Source organism: Leguminivora glycinivorella, chromosome 12 (genome assembly GCF_023078275.1).
Source record: "Leguminivora glycinivorella isolate SPB_JAAS2020 chromosome 12, LegGlyc_1.1, whole genome shotgun sequence".
NCBI classification, from domain to species: Eukaryota; Metazoa; Arthropoda; class Insecta; order Lepidoptera; family Tortricidae; genus Leguminivora; species Leguminivora glycinivorella.
Window position 1 is genome coordinate 393,472 of NC_062982.1, and position 25,010 is coordinate 418,481.

General features: G+C 35.3%; 2 protein-coding genes across 3 annotated transcripts in view; one reads left to right on the forward strand and one right to left on the reverse strand.

Annotated features, from left to right (window-relative positions):
* Positions 1 to 11,441: 11,441 nt before the first annotated feature.
* LOC125232026 (sperm-associated antigen 7) lies at positions 11,442 to 14,257 on the reverse strand. The gene is made up of 3 exons (XM_048137637.1): positions 13,979 to 14,257; positions 13,791 to 13,901; positions 11,442 to 13,590 (listed from the first exon to the last, which is right to left on the reverse strand). Exon 3 carries the CDS (start codon positions 13,255 to 13,257, stop codon positions 12,559 to 12,561), a length of 699 nt encoding a protein of 232 aa, XP_047993594.1. The 5' UTR covers positions 13,258 to 13,590; positions 13,791 to 13,901; positions 13,979 to 14,257; the 3' UTR covers positions 11,442 to 12,558.
* Positions 14,258 to 14,782: 525 nt separating this feature from the next.
* Positions 14,783 to 25,010, forward strand: part of LOC125231794 (lysophosphatidylcholine acyltransferase) — a 57,429-nt gene continuing 47,201 nt past the window's right edge. For both annotated transcript variants that reach the window (XM_048137373.1, XM_048137374.1), the window contains exons 1-2: positions 14,783 to 15,063; positions 17,106 to 17,251. In XM_048137373.1, the coding sequence (XP_047993330.1) occupies positions 14,947 to 15,063; positions 17,106 to 17,251 (263 nt within the window). In that variant the 5' untranslated portion in view covers positions 14,783 to 14,946. The remainder of the gene's footprint in view (positions 15,064 to 17,105; positions 17,252 to 25,010) is intronic.

Below are 25,010 nucleotides of genomic sequence, written 5' to 3' on the forward strand. Positions count from 1 at the left end.
TTGGAAAACGCCCACCTAATGGTAAACTTGATAGTTTCTCAATCTCATGCATGGTATAAGTATTTTTGCTATTTTGCATCTAAGGTACAGTCACCGGCATAAATAACTTATGATATCTGTACCTGTGTGCGTAGCCGAATGCACAAACGCTCACGATAATATCTCTTTGGAAGCTATCTATCTCTATCGCTCTTGCGTATTGGCGTGTCAGAGCCAGACTACCTTTCTGCGGCGTTTCGATTTCGTCGTCGCGTCGCAGAAATGCCATTCGGCTACGGGGCCAGGTCGCTTTAAATCGTTTGACAATCTCGTATGACATTTTCGAACAAGACGTTAATGTGGCAAGGTATAGAAATCATCACATATAATGCCGGTGACTGTACTTAGATGTAGTGTTAATTAATAGACATTACTAATAATTTACAGTTTACGAGCTTTATTAAATTTCAAGTTCTGTAGGTATAGGTATAGGTACGTACCATTTTGCTCCCAAACGCTGTTCGTTGGGTTGTGTAGGTTATTAGATTTTTTTGTGGTGTTTCTGCTATTTTTTTAATGAGTCGTACAATTCATGTCAATTACTATACTTAAATTAGTGTCCACTGTTTTATAGTTTATAAAAGTTACGAGGAATTTCCGCGGTCACGAGAGAACATACCTTTAATACTTTATTCGCAAATAATTGTAACGATCTAAGAAAAGGAAAATTTCGAAAATCAATCAATGGAATTGAAAATTTTATCGCAAAAAATCAATATACTGGATAAACACGAATGTTACATACTTCTTTTTTGTATAGATCCCATTTGTATGTGGATTTAGCTGTAAGGTTTGTATCAGTGTTGCGTCCACGGGTCTCTCTAAATTAATCGTGTTGATATCTAAACAGTAAAATAAATCTTTAACCGATTCACTTCAGTTATTTTGAAATGATTGCACAGTGGATTACACACAACAGATTAAAATTTGATTAAATGAAGGTAAAAAAAGACAAGTGGATAAAAGAGATCCGTCACGAAAAATGCTACTTGGTGACAATGGTAGCTATACCGCCAAGAACGGACAACGATTGTTGGCTATATCGAATGTAATCGTTTATTTTGAACGCATACAATTGGTAAGATAATTAACATATACCTATGTGACCGGCCGTCTTTAACTTTGAGACGCGTAGTCCGTCCTAACATGTTACTTAGTATTTTAATTTTGTTACGTTCCTTAATTACCACAGTGGTTCAATGTGCCACCAAGTGCTTTCATTTCTGAAATTTCAAGTACTTATTGAATGAAGTAAAAATGTACCTAGTGATGTGCCGTTACCGTAAATTACAAGAACTATGAGAATCCTCGGGTAAATTACGGGGTAAAGTTCTCTGCACCGGTAATTAACGAGAAAGTTGTCTTAAGTTTTCGATTTTTCTTACTTTTTTTACAGAATTGTATTTTATTTAGTTCATACAATCTGTGCAAGAAATTTCGAAAACATACTATGAAAGGAACTAGTTTATTACCAAAATTACCGTAAATTACGGCCGTAAATTACGGAGAATCTTCTCCGCGAATGTTACCGGGTAAAATTACTGACAGAAAATCAAGTTTTTTCTCAAAAGTATAGTCAGATTAAAGTGGTGAAATACATACTGATATTCAATTATTTTAGATGTATTAACCTAATTTCATTATTTATACACAGTTTGCTGAAAACTGCGTTTTATGGGCATTGAGTTTGATTTGTTATTTATTGTTTCTTAGAGTTTGAATGTAATAAACCTAAGTTAAACATAAGTTTTCATAATTTTCTTTTTTCAATGTTTATTGACAATAAGTATATAATTAGATTATGCGTGTTTGAATGTCCAATATCTAAACTGCAATTCTTAAAACGGGAATAAATATACTATAAGATATTTTATTGCCGACATCTGGTATTTATTTTAAGTAAGAATGATAGTTTTTAAACAATTAATAGGCTTTATCAGGTCGCATTGTATTAGTTACTGCAGGTAAAAAAAAACCGGCCAAGTGCGAGTCGGGCTCGCGCACAAAGGGTTCCGTAGCAGCAAAAAAATTACAGTTAAATCAACCTATCTCAAAAACTATAAGAGATACTTTGATCAAACCAAAAATCGTTGAAAGAGTTAATTAGCATGCATCACCTCTATTTTTTTTAGAATTTTATACCCCGTAGTTATAAAAATAGAGGGGGGGGGACATACTTTTTACGACTTTGAGAGCTGATATCTCAAAAACCGTTCACTTTAAGAAAAATGTTTTTTAGAAAACTTTATATCATTTTAAAAGACCTTTCCATTGATACCCCACACGGGTATGTACATCGAAAAAAAAATTTTCATCCCTCAGTTACATGTATGGGGGGCCCCACCCCCAATTCTTTTTTTTTTTTTTATTTAGTGTCATAATTTTGTAGCGGTTCATACAACACATATTCCCATCAAATTTCATCACTGTAGTACTTATAGTTTCCGAGTAAATCGGCTGTGACAGACGGACAGACGGACAGACGGACAGACGGACATGACGAAACTATAAGGGTTCCGTTTTTGCCATTTTGGCTACGGAACCCTAAAAACACGTGGTTCTGAACTGCAGGCCTGCAGGTTTGGGTATTCACTGATTATAATGGCTCCTGATTGGTCCTCAGTTTTTATCAGTTGGTCGTGTCTAAGTGGGGAAAGTGTGTGAATATCATAGATGGGTCATATTGTGCAGTTTAGTTCATCTTCAAGGGACCTACAGTAAAGGGTTGTTAATAATTGAAGAATGAGGCCGAAAGGCAAAGTTTTAGACTATTATAGAGAAACTACCGAAAATGGACGAATTAAGTACAGTTGCTTATTTTGTGATTTGGTGTACACCGCCAAAAATGTTACTCGTTTCGCTCAACATTTGGCTAAGAACTGTCAAAAGTGTCCTAGTGATGTTAAAACAGAGTTCAAAAAAGTGATGCACAACCACAAAGCAGTACTTCTACGAATGCTGAGAACAGTTTTGGACGAGTATCTTCCGAACAACTCAATGATTCTACTGTGGACGAGGCAAGTTTTTAAATGATACTAATTATTTGGATTTTAAACCACTTATTTTCAAACACAAAGTTAAACAAGCTCTAAATTTGTTTCAGAAAACAATTCACAAGGCATTTGCAAGAGCAGTTTACGTAACCGGCATGCCTTTATCAATATTTGAACATCCTTTATGGATTGAAGCTTTTCATTTACTGAAGCCGGACTATAAGCCTCCATCACGCAAGATTCTTTCCACTACACTTTTGGATGAAGAATACACGGAAATGAAAAACGTGATCTCAAAGAAAATTGAGCAATCGAAGGTTTTGCATTTAGCGGCAGATGGATGGTCAAACATCAGGAAAGATTCGATAATTAATATCATCACTCCCAGACCATTTTTTCACACATCTATTGACGCCGAGACAAATAGACACACGGGAGAGTATTTAGCTGAAAAAATATCAGAAGTTATGGAGGATATTGGCAGCGAAAAGTTCCTCGGGATTATCTCTGACAATGCAGCGAATATGAAAAAGTGCGGCAAACTTCTAATGGATAAATATGAAAAGACCACATGGGTTGGATGTCTTGCACATACATTGAATTTGCTTATAGCAGATGTATTGAAAATGCCCGAAGTACACGAAGTGTTTACGATGGTAGTTGATATCGTGAAATGCGTGTTAAAATCGAATTTGCTTTGTGCAGAATTCAAAAAAATCGCGAGTGATAAATGTTTGAACGTAACTTTGGTGTTGCCTGTGAAAACGAGATGGGGAAGCTACTCACATTGTCTTGAAAATTTCATGAAATCGAAAGAGATTTTACAAACAATGGCAATCAATGAAAGTAACAGGGAATTTCAAAAATTCAAGAGCGAATTGTTGGAAGAAAACACATGGCGTATTGTTGAAAAACAAATCAAACTTTTCAAGCCCATTGTAAACTGGATTTTCAGGCTTGAAGGAGATGCTTGCACTATTCATCTAGTGCCTCAAGCTTTAAAAGACGTTGAGAACTCTCTAATTAGTGATGTGGCTAAAGAAATATTCACTGAAGAGCATTATGCCAGTATTCTTCAAAAATTTCAAGACAGAAAGCAAAATTGTTTGAAGCCCATCCACTTGGCTGCAGTTATTTTAAATCCAAAAAACCAAGGGATACATTTAACATCTGAAGAGTACCTTGATGGCTGTTCCATAATAATGAATATTGCTGAGTGCGATGCACAATCAATTCTTCAAGAAGTATCAGATTATAAAAGTCGGAATGGTATTTTCGAAAAAGAATTCGTGTGGCTTACAGCCCAGTCGATTGAGCCTGTTGCATGGTGGCAATCACTATATCCAAACTGTTCGTTGGGAAATGTAGCACTAAAGATTTTATCAGTGCCGACAACTTCAGCGTCTGTGGAGCGATCGTTCTCCACATTCGCTAATATTCATACCAAGAAAAGAAACAAGTTGCTGACTGAAAGATGTATGAAAATATGCTATATTTCACACAACTAGAAATTACTTCACCGAACAGACCAACAACAGAGAACTAACACCTCTATGGAAGAAAGGCTTGAAATCGATTTTTCCAGAAATGATTCCGAAGACGACCTATCAGACTCTTCCTTCGATTTCTTATCAGTGTTTGACGAGGTTGACTAGACAAACAAAATGTTAGATCATCATCAAAGAAGTTAAATAATGCCAGCATTTAGGCAGGTATATATGTCATTGATTATTTAATATACATATGTCATTTTTTGATAGTAATTTATATGTATTTATGCTAAATTTTTGGAAGTAAATACACTTATACAACTTGTTGTTCCTATGTAAAGAAGATTTTTTTTTTAATATAAACCCCATCGTAGATTGTATTTTATTGTAAGATGATTAATCATAAGATGTTTTATTTTTTAATATTAAGTCAGATGATTATATTGCTGAATTTCAAATGTTTAGACATGTTTTTATTATTGTTGATTTTTGTAAATTTCTTCATAAATGTTCCAACATAAAGAAATAAATATATCTAGAAACCTACTTGACTGTCTTTCATTGTACCTTATAAATATGAATAGAAAAAAATAAAAACATTTGCACAATATTGTTAATATAATTATACTAATTTACCTCACCTTGACATTAGTATGCTTAACAATAACATATAAATTAATCAAATATTTACAAGACATGAAATATGTTAGTAAATTTCAATCTTAACTGAATATGGTAAGGGTAATTTACCGAGAATTCTCGGTAATTTACGGTAATTTTCACCAATGAGAATTACCGTCACTGCGTAATTTCTCGGCGGCACATCACTAAATGTACCACTTTTATTATTGTAATTAATCAACGATTAGAAATGTGTTACGAGACTGTGACAATTTATAACTAAACATATTTGACAACATATCCAAAATACTCATGTGTTTGATATTCGTTTCTATTTGAATTGCTGCGAGACATTCATATATGATAGTATTGAATACTGCAGTGCAACAACTGTTCACAAGTTCCGACCGAGATTCTCGGCCGCGAATAAATTGTATGAAGTCTCGGCCGGCCGGGATTATCTATATATATCTATAGATAGGAATTTTAAATTCCATACTTTGTATGGATGTAAAGTAAAAAGTAAAAAAAAAGTAAAAAAAGTAAAAAATCGTTTATTGTTGCACATAAACACAAAGTCATTTGTTACAAAATTCTAAAATTTACATCCATTTGTGCAATTTTATTGTTAACACAAGTTTCCAGGGGTCCCCGCACTAGGCTAGGCCTGTACCGGATGGAAACTTTCCATTTCATAAATTTAAATTCCCTTTATTTTTCGTGAAAATTTCGTGAATTTATCAAGAAATTTAAGATTTCTTTGGAAAGTTTCCGCAACTTGCACATCATTAGTCGGACCTTACTGTTCAGCATCACCCAGGGGACACGTGCGGGGAATCTAAGGTAAACTTCCCGCGGACACGAGTAATCATCGCCCCTTGGAAATGGAACTTTGTCTTACTTATAAAGTCAACATAGTACATAGGTAATCATTTAATCAAATTCTAGCTTCAAGAAAAATGTATTTACTGAGCATGACAAGGTTCTATAAGGATCCATGTCGAGTTGGTTTTTGTCTGACATTATGTATCCGTCGTGACATATGTAGTCCACTTAACCCTTCGTCTGTGTCTGTCAAAAAATTGACATAAAACAATTAACTTTGATATATTATTTTAAAGTCCAACGCCTTATGTTAGGATCCTTATCAAACACAGACGAAGGGTTATAGCATACATATTATATTAAGATGCCATTTTATAGTTAATCATATCTGTAGATACGTCGTTTGTATATGATTTCGTATGGATCGACTCGTTGTTTCTGTGTATAATATCTATTATATTAAAGTGTTGATGGTAAATAAACGTTCTGAAAAACACTGTTTTGTTTCTTTTCCTTTTTTAAATCTATACACCGTGTTTCCGGTATCACTCAAAACCTCAGACACCCCAACTGATTTTTATTTTTTTAAACGTATCTAGAATATTCATTTTTTAATTTGATGTTTATTATTTTTTTTAATTGAATATTTAATTTTCTGTGCAGCTCTACTCGACTTTTAACTCTACACTCAATAAAATAATTGCTAGCTACCATCGTAAACCTTAAAACTGATTAATTGTGTATGTTACTGCAACGACATAAGGTTTACCAATAGACAGCTATGTCACTGTAAAGCACGTTAAACTGTGTCACAGTACCTAAACTTCAAATTGGACAGGTGACGCAGTAAGCAAATTTAAACCTAAAATTCAAAATGACAAGGTTGTAATTAAGTAAGAGTTCAATTTGTTATGACTTTAAAATTAAAGTGACGCACAACGTCAAACTCGTAGCGGAAAAAATAATCGTCCAAGTAACCAGCCAGTATTAATACCCCTAAATACTGAAAAAGGTATACAACCTCTAGCAATATGATATGCACAATGTTGTATTACGAATTTGTAGAATGGGCACGTAAATAATAACTAATTATACAAATTAAAACAAAAAATATTACCCCCATCAAGATATAGCTCAATCGATTCTACTCTCGATTCTGAACAAACGGTTTTCAGGTTTTTAGTGTTAAGTGAAACACGGTGTAGATCAAAAAGTAGCAGGGAAAATATATAGTTATACTTATACCTACCTAAACAAAGCCAGAGTAGGTGGGCGCAATGGGGGAATTTCGAAAGTCACATAGATCACCATTATTTCCATCATATCAAGATTCCTCTTTCGAAATTACTCGAGCATTTCTGTGCTTCGAAATTACCCTAATGCACTCTATACTTAGTGTAAAAAAAAACTCTAGGGATACCTGGGCCATTTTTTTAAAGTTGTCCACCCCACTTATTTTTGGATTAGGATTTTTTTATGTGTTTTCCACTCAGAATCGCGAGCTCTTTCAATCTAATAGGGGAAAAAGTGTCCCAAGGTTTTTTTCCCATTCCGTTACCATTTTTTCATACATTTTGTATGGCGGTAAAGGAATGGAAGGATCGAAGAAATGTATGGAAATCTTGGGACATTTTTTTTCTCCTATCAGGATCGAAAGAGCTCTCGATTCTGAGTATGAATCGCGTAAAAAATACCCATGTTACAAAAAAAGTGGGGTGGACAACTTTGAAAAAAATGGCCCACCTACATATATCAATTAGAGTTATGTCCGAGTATTTAGGTTATTTTCAAATAGTAGACTAAAATAATACGAGCGTATTTTATTAATCACAAATTATATTAAGGTACGTAGTACGTTTCATAAGGTACATTGGTACAGTCGAAAAAAATATACTGATTACAGTATTTATTATTTGCTTCTATTGTAACACATTAAAACACGAACCTGCCGCCGAAATGCCACTCCCTTCAGATTCACACCAAGGTTGTAGTGTGCCCATACCCCGTTTTTTTTAGAATTAGAAATTTGGTAAACAAAGAAGCAGTCGTCGTAAGCTATCTTCTTAGGACAAATATTAGATGTTAATAATTTTAACCAGAACGTTTAAATTTAAATACCATTGACAAATTTGGCATCCCATAAAATGAACCGATAGTTCCAAATGTCTGCTTCTTTAGGTTTTTTAATATGCAACCTTTCCAGAAAGAAATTAGGAAATTTTAAATAATACAGACTAAAACAAATACTTTCTAATTAAATGTACTAACTGTAACTGTGTTAACTTTGATGTAATTGTGTTTGATCATAAAATATATGTATGTTAATTTAAGATGACGTGTTATAAAATTATATATTGAAATCTGTAAGATAACATTAAAAGTGTATTATTTAAAATAAATATAAATATTGAATTTTTACACAGATCTGTAAGATTGTGTTGTGGGTACTCACAACGATTATATAATATATAAATACTTATATACTAAAAACATCCATGACTCATTATTAAATGCCCTTACCGGGATTCGAACCCGGGACCGCGGCGTAGCATTTATAAAAAGATCAAACACACTTATATAATTTTAGTGTAGAAAACAATAGAGTATTTTATTAAAATGTCTGTTTATGATACTGACAGTTGATGAATGACAGTTGTGGCAAAAATGTCTCATATAAAAGACCTCGTGCTTCGTTCTTTTACGTTATCTCTAATGCTAAAAAAAACGGGGCCTAAAAGCCTGACCAGAAAATATATGACTACGCGCCATGTTGTGGAATATCCAGGGAACTAATTTTTTCATAGTATATTCAACTGTCACTACATACATGAGATTAACAGCGCGCTCTTGACAATGCTCATATATTCCTGGTCAGCTTTTACTTCAAAAAGAAAATCGCAACATCGTACAGTCATCGCCTCAAGCGAATTTTAATTCTAGTCTGGCAAAGAAGTATAAACAAAAAAGTTGGCAACATTGCAGTGTCATCCCGTTTTCATTTTCACACGTGCATTGATTGAAAAGACGACATTTTTAGAATTTTTACTCTTTCTTGCCAGACTGTTGCTTTGATGCCGGCGGCGGCTAAATTCGTGTAACTCATAATCATAAAAAACAAAATTATTGTCAAAATAACTAATTCAGAATTATTACAATGTGACTATCTACAAATGATATCCAGTCTTACTTTATAGGCACGCAGCACACATGTAGACATAATAGGGATGACGACTACATTAGAAAAATGGCATTCTGTTTAGTCCGTCAGATCGTCAAAAAACACTGAACACAATTGCTTTATCTAATTAATGAAAAAATACAAAGATATAGAGCATCAAAGTTCCGAAGTGGGGGCTTGTGACGTCACTTTTAAGTAAAAATTGTACCTAGGCGTGACGTCACGCGAAACTTCAACCTAATAATCTAACTGACGGACTAAATAGTTTTTTTAGTCGTCTCGCCTATTATATCGTTTTAATCAAAATTAATTTCAGCTGGCAGTGTTACTTATTTATCTATTTAAATAAAAAATGAATTCTGTGTAAATTATTATTATATAACATGAATTTGATGAAAAAATACAATTGGTATTGTGACACATTATTAATGTAAATCTACCCAAGAAATAATATCATTGTACCTAATCAATGGGTGTATTTTAAGGTCAACTTTATTTACTCTGCTATACGCTCGATTCAGAAAATTATATAAATGAAAAGGCTATACTTCTGCCCACAATCGGGTTAATTTTTTTTATACCACGTCGGTGGCAAACAGGTACGAGCCCCAATGCAAATGATATCGTCTAGTCACACTTCAACGTGCGATATTTATTTCCGAAACTGGTATTTAAACCCAGATTGACTTTGATGATAAATGGAATACACGACACACTAAGCCATTAAAACTAGTTTAATCTTGCGCCGTACAAAATGCCCTAATGTTATATGTTTTAATATAATCATATCATAAAAATAACATATCTAAAGCAAAAAAATACGCCTAGTTCATATTTGAGGCATAATAGGTCGTCTATTTTAAATAAAAATAGTTTAGTAAGATTAATATTATACAATAATATTTTAAATTGAATTAATAATATTATAAGTCGTCTGATATGATATACGGCTACATAAAAAGGTAAATTCTGTAAAAAATATAATTATTCTACAACATTTTTATACCAAAATAGCAAGAGGTAAGTCGGTGCCTGAATCAGTGAGGAAAATTATAATTTCCAGTAACAATAGCGGCAAATCTACGTTCCAAAATATCCAAAGACCTTTTTTTGCCAAGATCTACGGCGCATACAATCATCCAGCATCAACTAAAACACGGAACCGTCTCCTGTTTAAATAAATCTGGCCGTCGAAGAATAACTGCCAAAGAGAAAACAGGATTTTGAGGAGCATCATCAGGAAAAATCGTCATGCAAGAGCAGGAGAACTTACCTAACTATGGCATGACGCGATCAAAATAAACATTTCAGTCGATACCTGAAAGACAGTAATGAAAATAATGGGCTTCGGTTTTCACACCGCTAAACAGAAACCATTACTTACTCAAAAGCAGAAAACTAACAGGTTGAAATTTGCACAAAAGTACAGAAACTGGACTGCCGATCAGTGGCGAAAAATAATATGGAGCGACAAATCCAAATTTGAGGTCATAGTTGGCGATGAACGAAGTAAAGTCATTCAAGATAAAGGAGATGCATTTCACAAAGACTGTCTTGAACGCAAGGTGTAGTTTCCAGCATCTTTAAATGATTTGGGGCTGTATGTCGGCACAGGGTGTGGGATGTCTGCAATTTATAGATGGAACCGTCAATGCAGAGAAATACAAAAGCATCTTGGAATAGAGTTCACTACCGTCTATAAGAAAGTTCAAGTATATATAAATGGATTTACTTTTCAACGAGATGGTGCCTTATGTCATACTGGCAAGACAACGATGGAGTGGCTGAAACAAAAACAAATTCCTACCATATCATGGCCATCCAGCAGTCCAGACTTGTCTCCCATAAAAACTTTGTAGTGGTAAATGAAGAAAAAGTTGCGAAAAGATCCTTCTAAATCCAAAGCTGATTTTAAGGAGAAACTTGTGGGTGTCTGGAATGGAATAACCCCTGAGGAGTATAGACAGTTGGTAGATACAATGCCGCTCAGAATTAAGGCCGTTTTAGATGCAAAAGGTGACGCCACCAAGTGGTAGTTGTTCTTTTCTGCATCGGCTACGCTGAAGACGAACATTTTTGCGAGTGTTACATTTGGTGAAATTATGTTTTTTTGTTTACTAGTGAGGAAAATTGTTAATTTATGTTTTGAATAAATAAAATATGCATTATAAGCTCTCTTGTTTTTATGTTACATGTTCTACTAATCATCTAATTCATCCTGAATTTTGAGGTCGAAGTTAGGACATAATATTTTTTTCATACTAGACGATATCATTTGCATTGGGGCTCGTATACGGTCCACCTGATGGACAGTTAATTTATAATTGCCAGAAACAATTAAAAAAGACTTAAAATAAGATACACCTATACGTCCTACACTTCTGAAAGTGATAACGTATAAGAGAAATAGACAATTGTTTATAAATTATCTAATGTCTATCTACTCATTTGTATAGACAGTCAAGCCAATTTTGTCACTAAAGAGACGCGGGAAATTTGAGAAATCGTCACTACTTTTAAAAAAAACTTGTATCTTCGTCTGTCAATGAAAAGAAAATTGTAGGAAGTATGTATGGAATGCATATAGACTTACTGCGTTTTAAGATAGTGTGAGATACGAGATTTTTTAAAAGTAGTGACGAAATGTAGGGCTCACTGGCGAACTTCCTAAACCTTGACGTTGGCCGAATCATCAACAACATCGATGGAGGCATAAATTGATTGAAAATGTAGCGAAAGTTTGGAAAATTTAACTTCATGCCTTTTTAGTGACAAGATTTGCTTGACTGTCTATAATTCCTAAATACTAGTAACAGCCTATTGGATAAGTTGGTGTGTCTGTAGGAGCAAAAGCCCTGGATATGGTTATTAACTTTATATTATTTGCATTACCACAGCCTTATGGTTAAAGTACAGTCTAGTATATTACTAGGATATTGCTTTTAAGTACAGGTACAAACAGCATCAACATAAACCAAATACATATATATTTATTTGATGCTGATTTTACCAGAGGTAACAAATTGGCGGTATAACAACCCCTTAAAAGTTGCTATCACATTCTCAGTGTGTCACAAATTTTATGTAATTGTAGGTATTCAATAATAGTATCTTTTGTATTACTATAATTATCATAAGAAATGAGAAACTATAACTATTTAAAGGAATCTACTTATAAAGCGATTGAAATGTAGTTTGAACTACGTTAACTATGTTTAGCAAACTAGACTGTCAGATTAAATTATTGAAAAATATGCGTGAAATAGGAAGAAATGTGACGCTGAACCATTGTCTAGATAATTCAAAGAGATGGAAAGAAAAAACAACTTACACAACTATTCTATAAGGCATAGTCCTAATGCTGCTAGTATTGCATGTATTGGATCTTGTCTAATTTTCAGATTCACGCTACCTAAGTCTGATCTTCATTTGCCTCTGCCTCGGCCTTTCTCAGTTTCTTAGCCCTAATATCTGCCATAGTCTGCTCTATAGAACGCTGATCCTTCTTATTCTCACTTGGGACCTCTCCATAGCTTTTATTCATATTCGTCTTTTGAGCAGCTCCTAGAGCAGCATTTTCACCAATTAAATGGGCATACTTCTGTTTGTAGAATGTACCACTGAGTTCCTCTTGGCCACGTTTGCGCTTTCTATTTTTTTCTTCCTCCGACTCCAAAGCTGCCAGTTTTTGTCTATCAATACGCTGCTTAGCCATTTCAGCAGCTTTTTCATTATCCCAAATACCACCCGCTCTACGGACCGTCAACTCATCCTCTGATGGTGGCCTTTCTTTGGTATAAACTACCGAATATCTGTCAATTCCATCTTGGCCAAATGAAAATACTTGAAGACCGGCAATTTCAGCAACATCTCTAATTATTGCTCTGTATGTTTGATCCATCGGTTCAAATGCTAAGTGTGGTTTGGACCCATCTTTAACAAAATCACTTATTTTATCTTCAACTCTTTTTCTAAATCTATTTAACATGTTTTTTTCCTCTTTTTGCTTGCGCTCAAGAGCTTCTTTTTGCTTTTTGGCAGCATTTTTCTGTGCTTCACTTGCTGAAGGAGGTTTTTGCATAGAATTCAAGATTGAACCGAGTAAGTCCATGGTTAAATTTGGTTTTCAGCACAGAATGAGGTATAAGCTAGGATTTCTGGGATGCGTCTGCTCCACTCGCTTGAAACTTTAAAATTTTCAACTAAAGAATCTGACTTCAAGCCTTTAAATGTTAGTACAGTTATAGAGGTTTCAATCTGCGCACAGACTTGGCTTCCAAAGGTCAGTGCGTCATCGGCAAACTCTAGAAGTTGCTGCAATGGAGGCTGGAGAGGGGATCCTTTGATCAGTTTACTCTGTTCTGTATAATCTAATTCTTCACAACTCTGACGGAAGACTTTGTGTTTGTTGCACAGTTTATCAAATAAATCTTCTATGGTACCACTGGAAAAAAGCCATAAGATATAATAAATTCCTCATTTCTGAATAAGGAACTGTAGGCTAGAGTTTAGAACTGTTGTTAAATGCCCAAAACTACATGAATCATACATAGGTGCATGATTATTTTATGTTTTGTAACTTATAACCTAAAAATGTATGAGTATGTTTCCATTGACAACTTGCATAAACAGGAATATACTTACAGGTTACGTTTAAGTTCATGTATCTCCTCAGATATAATGTTGTGCAGAGCCGCGCACAATTTGCCCTGCAGCCCACCAAATTCTGCCAATGGCGTCTGGGTCACCTCGGCACTGAAAATTGAAATCGAATAAGTTACGTACCCAATCATAAATATGAAACACAATAAATCCGGATGAAAACAACTTACTCTCTTATGTTTTTACACCGATAAATTAACTTATTTATAGTAACTGCGCACTTTTGGCAATCTTTCAAACACGTTTTAGAAACGTTATGGAATTCCTCAAAGAACGAAAAGAAATCAATGATCTGCTTTTGTATATTCATTTCCATGGTACGGATAATACATTTTCATTATTAGATCGGCTGTTTTTAACGTAATATATCGTCTTTTAGATACAAAACAATATTAAAACAAGACAAAAACTAATATAGACATACACTAGCACGGTGACTGACTGATTCATTTATGAAGAATGTTTTAAGCAAGGCAATGTAAACTTTTTAGAATTTGAGTAATGAACACATCCATAATTGCAATATTCAAAACAAACCTTCCAATGACAAACGATACTAATTTGTATGCCAAGTTAGTAATTTAATTACTAAAATGCTTCAAATAATTAATCAAAATAAATCTGTTTAAAATACACGTGTAGCTATTTTTGTAAACATTGATGACTGCTAGTGTTGCACCAAGCAATGTGTTAAAAAAACCGGTTCTGTCTGATGACAGAATGCGACAACAGCGCTCTCTTGCGTTATGGATGAATTTCATACTAGAGGAATCGGAAAGGAAATTATTTTCGTTTTTGTTCGGTAAAAGTCGTTTTTGCTCGGCTACAGGTCGATTGCGGTCTAGTGGTACTGTCAAATTGTAACCAATGACGCAGCCTGTTCTTCGACTCTGATTGGTTGAATCTCATCTACGTGCATGACAACATTGACAATACAAATACAATCAGTCTTAACTTATTTTCGGTGAGGAATGCACGTCTGCATTCAATGCAAAAAATCTCGACGAAAACAAGTAAACTAGAAAATAAGAGTACCGTGTAAAGATATTATTCAGTTTATATGTAAAAGATGAGTGTAAATAGTGCGAATTGATTGATTTATTAGTATTAGAAATTTTGTGCTGGTTGTTTAGTGAAAATGAATGGCAAAATGCATAGTGAAACCAGCGCTTTCTCATCTGACGACATGCGCGCCGAATTATTGAACCCTTTTGTGCATAAACTGGAATTAGATAACACATATGATAAAATAAAGGTATGTTCATTATAAAATATTCGCCTAATACGTAGGTGCAATCGTTTGATTGTAAATATTTTCAGGAGTCACTTAGCTCTAAAGCGCAGACTCGAAGTTTTGATTTATAAAGCAAGATATTTTTCTTAGAAAAAATATTAGAAACACGGTTAAACGTCCTAATATTAAATACGATAGTATCAGCATCATATTATATCTTTTTTGATATCTCATTTGTAAATAGCGGTAATGTGCGCGTTATTTATTGTATGGCTCCAATAGGTAAATCATAAGTAAAACAACGTCACAGAATGATTGAAGAAGCGATTGCCAAATAAGTATAACACATACTGATCTATCAGGAAAGCCTTGAATTCTATTTGAATGGCATACTAATTCAATTGTAATGAATCATTGCTATTGTTGACAGTACTAACACTATCCCAATTAATCTCTGATAAACTTCAGCAGATAGAGTAGCAATTAATTTTGCAATATTTTGAGAAAAGTCTACTTATTTGAAAGAATTGCGATGTAATTATCTAGTTAATTTTAGACATAACCTTTCATTTCTGGCATGGAAAACACAATTTATATAATCACTATAATTCATCTAGCTCGAAAGCCGCTAAGTACTTGCACAAACAGTTATATTACTCTAACGCGGAGAGAAAGTTGTTCCGTACGTACGATTCTTTCCATCATCGCCGCCAAACATCGCATTCACAACGCATCCACTATGTTAGGGAAGGTCATTGAGTCATCTATGCTTGGACAGCCACTATTATATATCGGAGCGCTCGAGATATTTACAAATACCTATAAAAATTTTACCAAGACGTCGTAGTGCTTGTTGAGGTACTTTCGTGCATCTAAAACGCTCCGATATATGCAATGTGGAATGAACAGGTGACCCAAAAGGTAGAATAAGCCTGGCTTAGCCGTTTAGTGTCGATTAAGGCGTAATTTGCAGGAAATGTAAGGTTTCTTTCCTCAGAAGAGTTCATGCACGGCTGGGCTGCTCGATCGATGTCATTACAGGTTCTAGTGACGAGATTATTTTCTTCACTACCTGGATTAAAAGGCTACATGGTCATTGTAATAAGTCTATGGACATCATTCGTTCCAAACACCTTGTACGATTGTCAGATTTCCAAAGAGCATTGTAATAAACTAGGTCGACACAAGGTATTAAACTAAAGACATCTACATTTGTACCTTACAACACTACAAAAGCTTCATTTCACGCCTTGATTGTGATGGATGATATTCTTTTCTTTCTTTCAAATGTTGTACATATCCACTATCTTTCTCCAAGTATGCCAAGTAGGCTAGGAATTTGGTCTCACACTCTAAGCAAATATAAAAACTCGTTTGTAAAATCAACCGTCTGCTTTAGTAAGCATGACATGTAAAATTAGGCACTTATTTGACGAAAACCTAGATACGCTGAATGTAGCACGAATACCGCTGTAAGCGTAAATATTTGACTGTTAGAAATTTTGATAATCGGATACGATACGATGATGGTATTATTTTATTGAAATATCTAGTTAGCTATTCGTATCTGTCTGCTGTTAATCAATCTTTACCAAGCAGTTGAATAACGTGCATTTATGTCAAACAATTTTTCTCTTGCGTTAAAGTTCATTAGAACTATAAGTGAAGTTTATGGCCAAAATGATTAGTGGACTTAACAGATAGATAAATTTAAAGAGCGGTTATTATAACATGCCAAACGTAATTCTGAAAAATCGCACTCTTCTCTTAATTTCAATTGAAAATGAAAAATATTTTATTTTCCTTGAAAAAGGTTTACAATATTGCCATCAGTGTGTGTTAATTTCAATTGTTAAACAAGTTTTCCTTATTATCATTCGATTAACCTATTTTTATGGCTCTACATTAGTAGACACACGAACTTTGTCAAAAAGGTGAAAAATACAAATTTACCATGGGATGTCTACTCTTTACTTCTTTCTTTTTTTTATCAGGTGTGTGAGTATATCTCGGTTTAAAGATATTTTATAATAGCCCAATAACCCAAGTTCCGTTTGTTTCAGACGGCGATATTCACAGTAATACTGCTGCCGTTCCGAGTGATCGTCATATGTTACCTAATAGTGACCGCCTGGTTCCTCGCCTGCATTGGTCTGTACGGCCTTAGCGAGGAAGACCTCAGGCGGAAACCTATGACAGGATGGAGAAGGTACATAACACGTAAATTGAGCGTTATCTAACAAGTCCGGAAGATGGCCGCTCTTTAATCTGATGTGAATTCTGAGAAAGTAATAAAAACTACGTTGCAATCTTTCCTTATCTAAAAGCGATGATGTATATACTTTATAAGTAGTTATCGCTTTTAGACTGGGAAATATATTATCATGTAGCTTTCTTTACATACTTTTCTGTATATTTCCTCAAGAATGGATAATATAGTAATTGGATGATACGATGACAAAGTGGACCATCTACTTAAGTAGGTCATTTTGGTTGTATTATACAAAATTCAATAGTTTGTAACTCCGCACTATCACTTTGAATGCTAACAATCAAACTTTTTTGCGGAAGTAATACGTTATCCAAGGTAAGGTTATGGATATAATTTCGTCTCCTTTTTTCCGCCACTTGAGTACTGTACTCATGCGTCAATTTTAACGTCGATATTAAAGATGATTGCTACTTTAGCAAACGTTCTTGGCTTTGATGTCGCGGTGTTTCACTGGAAGAATGCAATTTGGAAACGTTTCAAGGTGCTGTTAACAAAAAGTTCGTCACACCATGAAGGTTGTCTGGGTTACTTAATTGTAATTTATTTTTGATGTTTAATTAGGCTCTACATATTTCAGCTGTTTTATAATTATTGTTTTAATAAGACGACTAAATATTAAGACGAGCATCGGAGAGTTAAAAAACCTGTAAGAAATATTAAATTGCTTAATTGACGACGCAATGCTACGAAAGTTATTCAAGCAATGGCAAATTTGATTTATGGTGCCGACAAAAAAGTTTTTATGCAAATACGTGTGATGATAGGCTCTTCACTCTATTCCTTAATTACGAGGTAAACGGATAGTTAATGACCCCTTACGTGGTTTTTTGGATAAGTTAGATAAGCAAAACCCATAGTATTATAATTGAATGTAAAGTGGTCAAAGAAAGTTGCTTACGATATTTAACACTCTATTGCGAATCGAATGTGTATGAGGTAAAGAACTAGTTGACAATTGAATAATATTCAGTAACTACAAAATTGTCGCCTCTTATTTCCTGTCCGCATAAGTATATTTTTCATAAAGAGACTTTATGAACGAGGCAGCGCTCTATGAATGAAGTTGCCACGATATAATTAAATTTATATATAAAGATAAATAACTAAATGCATAAATATATAAATAAAATATATCTAAATAAGTACACATATAACAGTACCAGGTTATTTAGAAGGAGTAGTCAGACAAAAATATTACGGAAGAGATAAAAAATGGAGTTTAAGTAGTCTCTTGAAAGAGTTAGGAGACTGAGCACGTCTTATGTCATGAGGTAGGGAATTCCAAAGTCGCACAGCTTGAAAAGTAAAAGAATGATTATAGAATTTTGAAGTAGAGGAGGGGACAGAAAGAATTAAATTCTGGGCGCACCTTGTAGAACAGAGATAACTAAAGCGATTAATTATGTTATTATGTTAATTAACTAAATAATATTCACAAATTTTATTAGTCTCAGTTTTGCACGCTTTGATGAAAGTTTGGAATTTGAAAAAGTAAAAGTCTTAGAAGAGTCAGTCTTGTCATAAAATCTATATCCTTTACTTATTTGAATATGTATATCTTGTTTACAATCTGCATTATAAAATTTATTTATCCCTGTAGAAAAAAACCATTTCGTAAAAACCGTTATTTTCGGAAAATACCGGTTTTGTAAGTCGCTAGTGACGTACATCAATGGCGGCAAATTCTAAAAATAACCTCAAAAATGAAAATGCTGTGTAACATGTTATTACTTATTAGCATTTTAGAAATGCCATTACTCAAGAAGAGCACATGTTTTGGTCATTCCTCTTACAAAATGACGCCGTAAGCTCGCGGTCAGTGATGTGGCTAGTCTTAACTGTAGTTTATTTATGCGGCGCGGCGCATGCAATCTTTGATAATTAGCTAGTGCTGCGATGGTGCTGTGTGAAACCCATTTCACATTTCATAATATAGGTATCTGTCTATCGTACCGTGTAGGTACTTTATAAGCGGAACTGTTGCAATATAGTCATAAAGTTATTGCAAGCTTATTGCAGTGAGAGAATGGACAAAACGCACCTATTTATTAAGAAATGTGCAGTCGGTGCTTATTGCAAGAAAGATTTCTAAATAGATAAGTATACCCCAGATTTATCTTAAACAGTTCTTACCTTCTTACAATAGGTATATGTGAGTGTGCACGGGAAAACGTCCCACTTTGTCGATTGCTATAAAGCCGCTTTGTCAGTTTATTAATATCTATATCTATATACATATATAAAATGCTAACGCTAATGTACGTATGTCCGGGGTTTTCTCTATCACTATCAATTCCAATCAACCCCCCGTTGGGGTGGTAAATACGCCTTGGTCTCTAGATGAAAGTAAGGGAGTTTGGTCGCGGTGGGTGGAAGTGGGTGGCTGTGGGTGGCGAAAATGTTAAAAAAATATATATCTGTCCTGTACATCTCTACTTCTGTATCAGGCAATATAATTTTATATGTGTCACGCAATATAAAAAATGTGGGTAAGTGCATCTGTACTTATATATCTGTACTTCTGGAAAGTTCTAAAAATTTCTGGAATGATCTATAAAAGTCCAGAATTTGTGTAAATGTTTCAATCGATCTGGAATGTTCTAGAAAGTTCTAGATACTTCTGGAAAGTTCTAATATTTTCTAGAATAATCTAGAACGTTCCAAAATCTGCAAAACTGAATGTAGTTGATATAGAATGTTCTGGAAAGTTCTGATATTTTATAGAATGATCTAAAACGTTCCAAAATGTGTAAAGCTGAATGTATTTGATATAGAATGTTCTGGAAAGTTATAATATTTTCTAGAATGTTCTAGAACGTTCCAAAATGTGTAAAACTGAATGTAGTTGATATATAATGTTCTGGAAATTTCTAATATTTTCTAGAATGTTCTAAAACGTTCGAAAATGTGGGAAACTGAATGTAGTTGATATAGAATGTTCTGGAAAGTTCTAATATTTTCTAGAATGATCTAGAACGTTCCAAAACGTGCAAGACTGAATGTAATTGATATAGAATATTCTGTTAAGTTCTGATACTTTCTAGAATGATCTAGAACGTTCCAAAATGTGCAAAACTGAATACAGTTGATATAGAATGCTCTGGAAAATTTTAATATTTTCTAGAATGTTCTAGAACGTTCCAAAATGTGTTAAACTGAATTAAGTTTTACATATTTATGAAATTTCTACATTATTCCATAAGTTTTCAGAACTTTCTAGAACATTCCATATCGATTGAAACATTTACACACATTCTGGACATTTCTAGATCATTTCAGAAATTTTTAGAACAGTCCAGAACATTCTTATGAACAACATTAAGTTTTACACGTTTTGAAACGTTCTAGAACATTCTAGAAAATATAAGAACTTTCCCGAACATTCTAAATCTAAATATATAAAAGAAGAAACTGACTGACTGACTGACTGACTGACTGGCTGACTAACATATCAACGCACAGCCGAAACCGCTGGTCCTAGAGATTCCAAATTTGGCACGTACGAGTAGGTTCCTTATATAATGTAGTCGCTACGGGACGAGACGGGACGGGCCGGGACAGGAATAAGGTTAGGGATAAGGATAGGGATAGGGATAGGGACAGGGACAGGGACAGGGACAGGGACAGCGACAGCGACAGCGACAGCGACAGCGACAGGGACAGCGACAGCGACAGCGACAGCGACAGCGACAGCGACAGCGACAGCGACAGCGACAGCGACAGCGACAGCGACAGCGACAGCGACAGCGACAGCGACAGCGACAGCGACAGCGACAGCGACAGCGACAGCGACAGCGACAGCGACAGCGACAGCGACAGGGACAGGGACAGGGACAGGGACAGGGACAGGGACAGGGACAGGGACAGGGACAGGGAGGGCAGGGCCAGGGCCAGGGCCAGGGCCATAGGGATAGGGATATGGGTATCGTTAGAGGGATATGCAGGCAGTGTAAAACGCAGTGCAAAAAGCAGGCGGCTCAGTGGGAAGGGATCGTTGTTGTAAGGGATAATGCAAGAAAGTACTTTTTACCCACCGACCATTAGTGAGCTGTGGGTTGTTTATAAAGGTTTCCCCAGCGTATATAGAATACATACCTACTCATACCTACTACCTACGCTGTGGTCGATGTGGTAACATTTCTACAGTCATTGCAAGCATTTCTTTAAAAACAATACTATTATGTGTAATCGAAATAATCGCAGACAAATGTACCTACAGAGAAACCTACGGATCCAAATGAAAATCTTAATTTTTGTATACGTTTGAATAAAAATACTTTTAGTACGCGGGCGAAGCAGCAGGTAAAAGCTAGTATTAATATAAAGTATATAAAGATACAAGTAAATCTCGCCTTAATGGTAACCGATAAAGTGGGACGCTTTACTAAACACACTCACATATAAGTAGTAAATTTTCTACGAGAGGTGAACACATCGCACTCTCGTTTTTTAAAATTTGCCGCCTATAAAAGAATATAAGAAGAATAATCTACATACTTATTTCCTACAATACTTACCTTCTGTAAGTTATTAACTTCTGGCTCAAAAGTATAAACTAAAGCAAAATTGTAGTTTGAATTGTAATTTATTTTTACAATTTTATTAGGAATCACAACTGAGTACCTAGTGTGGGGACTCCCGGTCAGAAACAGGCTGTCGATCACATGCCGCATTAATTCAGCATTCATTTTGTCTCTACACTCTCTACCGTGTAAGGCTTGCCCGTATCCTTAGTGCGTTTTCACATTATCCGATCCAATATCAGATGTAGGAAGGATTTCAAGGGAAAAAAAATCAAAGATGGCGGCGTAAATATATGGGACTAGCTTCCCCGCGACTTCACCCGCATACTAATCTTAATCTTGTTTTCCCATACAAACTTTGGACCCCCATTTCACCCTCTCAGGAGATGAATTTTGAAAAATCCTTAGTGCTCCTCTACACCTTATAAGGAAGCTACGTGCCAAATTTGGAATCTCTAGGACCAGCGGTTTCGGCTGTGCGTTGATGTGTCAGCCAGTCAGTCAGTTTCTTCTTTTATATATTTAGATATATCGGCCCGACATCCGATATCGGATCGGATAATGTGAAAACGCACTTAGCGGGGCCCTTGCCCACGAGATGCACGTTGCCACCACTAAAAATAATTACAGTATTGTAAAAATAATTACAGTGTTGTAGTCTCAAGGGGTTAGGTTAATGAAATAATGAAGACAGGTAATTTAACAGAAACACGAAAACGTGTGAAAGTGCGTAAAGTATTGTATCACGCGTACAGTTATACTATTGGCCCACATGTGAACTATTAACGAATTTAATAATTAACCGCGAAACACATCGTTTAATTGTTTATAGTTATATGCGTGCTTTTATCTTTCTGATCGTGCAAGATTTAACAACAGGGCTTTGTATGATTGTCCCGATTTACAGTCACCATTTCCACAAACAGCATTTTGGTTGGTGGACCTTAAAAAAATCTAGGGTACGTACATGTAAAAAACCCTTTGATATACTTCACTTAGTTGTTAAATCCTAAATCCAAGGCATTAAGTAACATTTTAATTCAGTGTGAGAAAAATAATGTTTTAGTCTTCTCAAAATTTGCACAATTAGAATGTTTTTTTTTTTTTTTTTTTATACTACGTCGGTGGCAAACAAGTATACGGCCCGCCTGATGTAAAGCGGTCACCGTAACCTATGGACGCCTGCAACTCAAACAGTGTCACATGCGCGTTGCCACCCCATTAGAAACTTGTCCTTTTGCTGTGTTAAGTACACAGCAAAAAGGAGTGCACAAGCTCCAAGGAGGGTTCGGGTTGCCGACGACTCAAAGGACAATAAACGGAACAAGTTAGTTCCGTAAGTCCTCCCGTCATCAGCACACCGCACCCCCGTTGAGCTCTGGCAGCCTTACTCACCGACAGGAACACAACACTATGAGTAGGGTCTAGTGCTATTTGGCTGTGGTCTTCTGTAAGGCGGAGGTACTACCCCAGTTGGGCTCTGCTCTAGATTCGAGCGAGACGATATCCGCTGTGCTGTGCCCTACCACACAAAGCGGAATATCATTCGCTATGCCCTACCTCCTGTGAATGTAATGACTGAAGATATATTTTTATTAGTATGAATAGGTAGACGTACATACATTAAGATCGATATCAAGCGTCAATAAACAATCAACCCATTCCACGTCTCATTTCATCATCATCATCCTCCTTGCGTTATCCCGGCATTTGCCACGGCTCATGGGAGCCTGGGGTCCGCTTTGACAACTAATCCCAAGATTTGGCGTAAGCACTAGTTTTACGAAAGCGACTGCCATCTGACCTTCCAACCCGAAGGGTAAACTAGACCTTATTGGAATTAGTCCGGTTTCCTCACGATGTTTTCCTTCACCGATAAGCGATTGGCAAATATCAAATGAAATTTCGCACATAAGTTCCGAAAAACTCATTGGTGCGAGCCGGGGTTTGAACCCGCGACCTCCGGAACGAAAGTCGCACGCACTTACCGCTAGGCTACCAGCGCTTCTTATTCCACGTCTCATTTGCCGCGCAAAAACCAAAGGCTGGATGTGTTCATTATATTGTTGCCCTGCCTATTTTACTCGTCATTAGAAAGCATCAAACATTGATTATTATCTTTTGATGAGATACAGTAATTATCTTTGTACGATACGCAAGCGTCCGTGAATTGACGATGGGTAACATACTAACATACAAGATAATTACAAAATTTTACCTAAACGGATTATATCGCGTCTAATGGAACACACACATTGTAATTTTTCCTCAGTAACCCGTTGACCACCAATGATGCTCTAAAGTGATTTTACCTAAAGTAAAAAAAAATGTGGTAGTCCCAATATATGGTAGAGTGCAGAACACCTATTTGCCCTGCAGAGGGACACTAAAATAGGGTAAAGAAAGGGTTTTATTTAGTCACACCACACCTTCATATATTATACCTGTTGTGACGAGTTCAGAATTTCACCACCCCCTTTTCCTCCCGTGGGTGTCGTATGACTGAGGACTGAGGGATATCGATTCAATTAGAATAGAATAGCGTGTAATTTTCGTGTGGGCGATGGGCTAGCAACTTGACAAACCTGTCACTGATAATATGTGTATATCACAATGTGCTGCCTATCTAAATGAAATTACGAAATGGAAACTGAATCCACGAGACAGGCCTAGCCAAAGTGTGGTGTACCCAAAAGAAAATTCAAATTAACAATTTCTTTTGACACATACGGGCGTGAGTTTTTGTATACATATATATGTTACGACTTGAAACATATTTAGGAACAGAAAGCTCAAGAAGGCAATGAAAAGCTAAATAAATAAATTATAGGACATTCTTACACAGATTGACTGAGGCGGTGAGGCCCACGGTAAGCTCAAGAAGGCTTGTGTTGTGGGTACTCAGACAACGATATATATAATATATAAATACTTATATACATAGAAAACATCCATGACTCAGACTATAATGACTAAAATGCTTGTTTCACTTATGAATTGTTGAGACTGTAATCAAAATGAAATCAACTTGTAAATTAAATACGACTCCCACCAGTAAAATGTTCATATAATTATATTACTTAGCAATACATCATTATGGTTTAGATAACTCATAACAGTCATAACCGTACTCTAGTACATTTAAATACAGTTATTAGTACCGACAATATGGG

Excerpts from the sequence above, each read along its gene's own strand:
- LOC125232026 (XM_048137637.1), bottom strand. The coding sequence starts at position 13,257 with ATGGACTTACTCGGTTCAATCTTGAATTCTATGCAAAAACCTCCTTCA.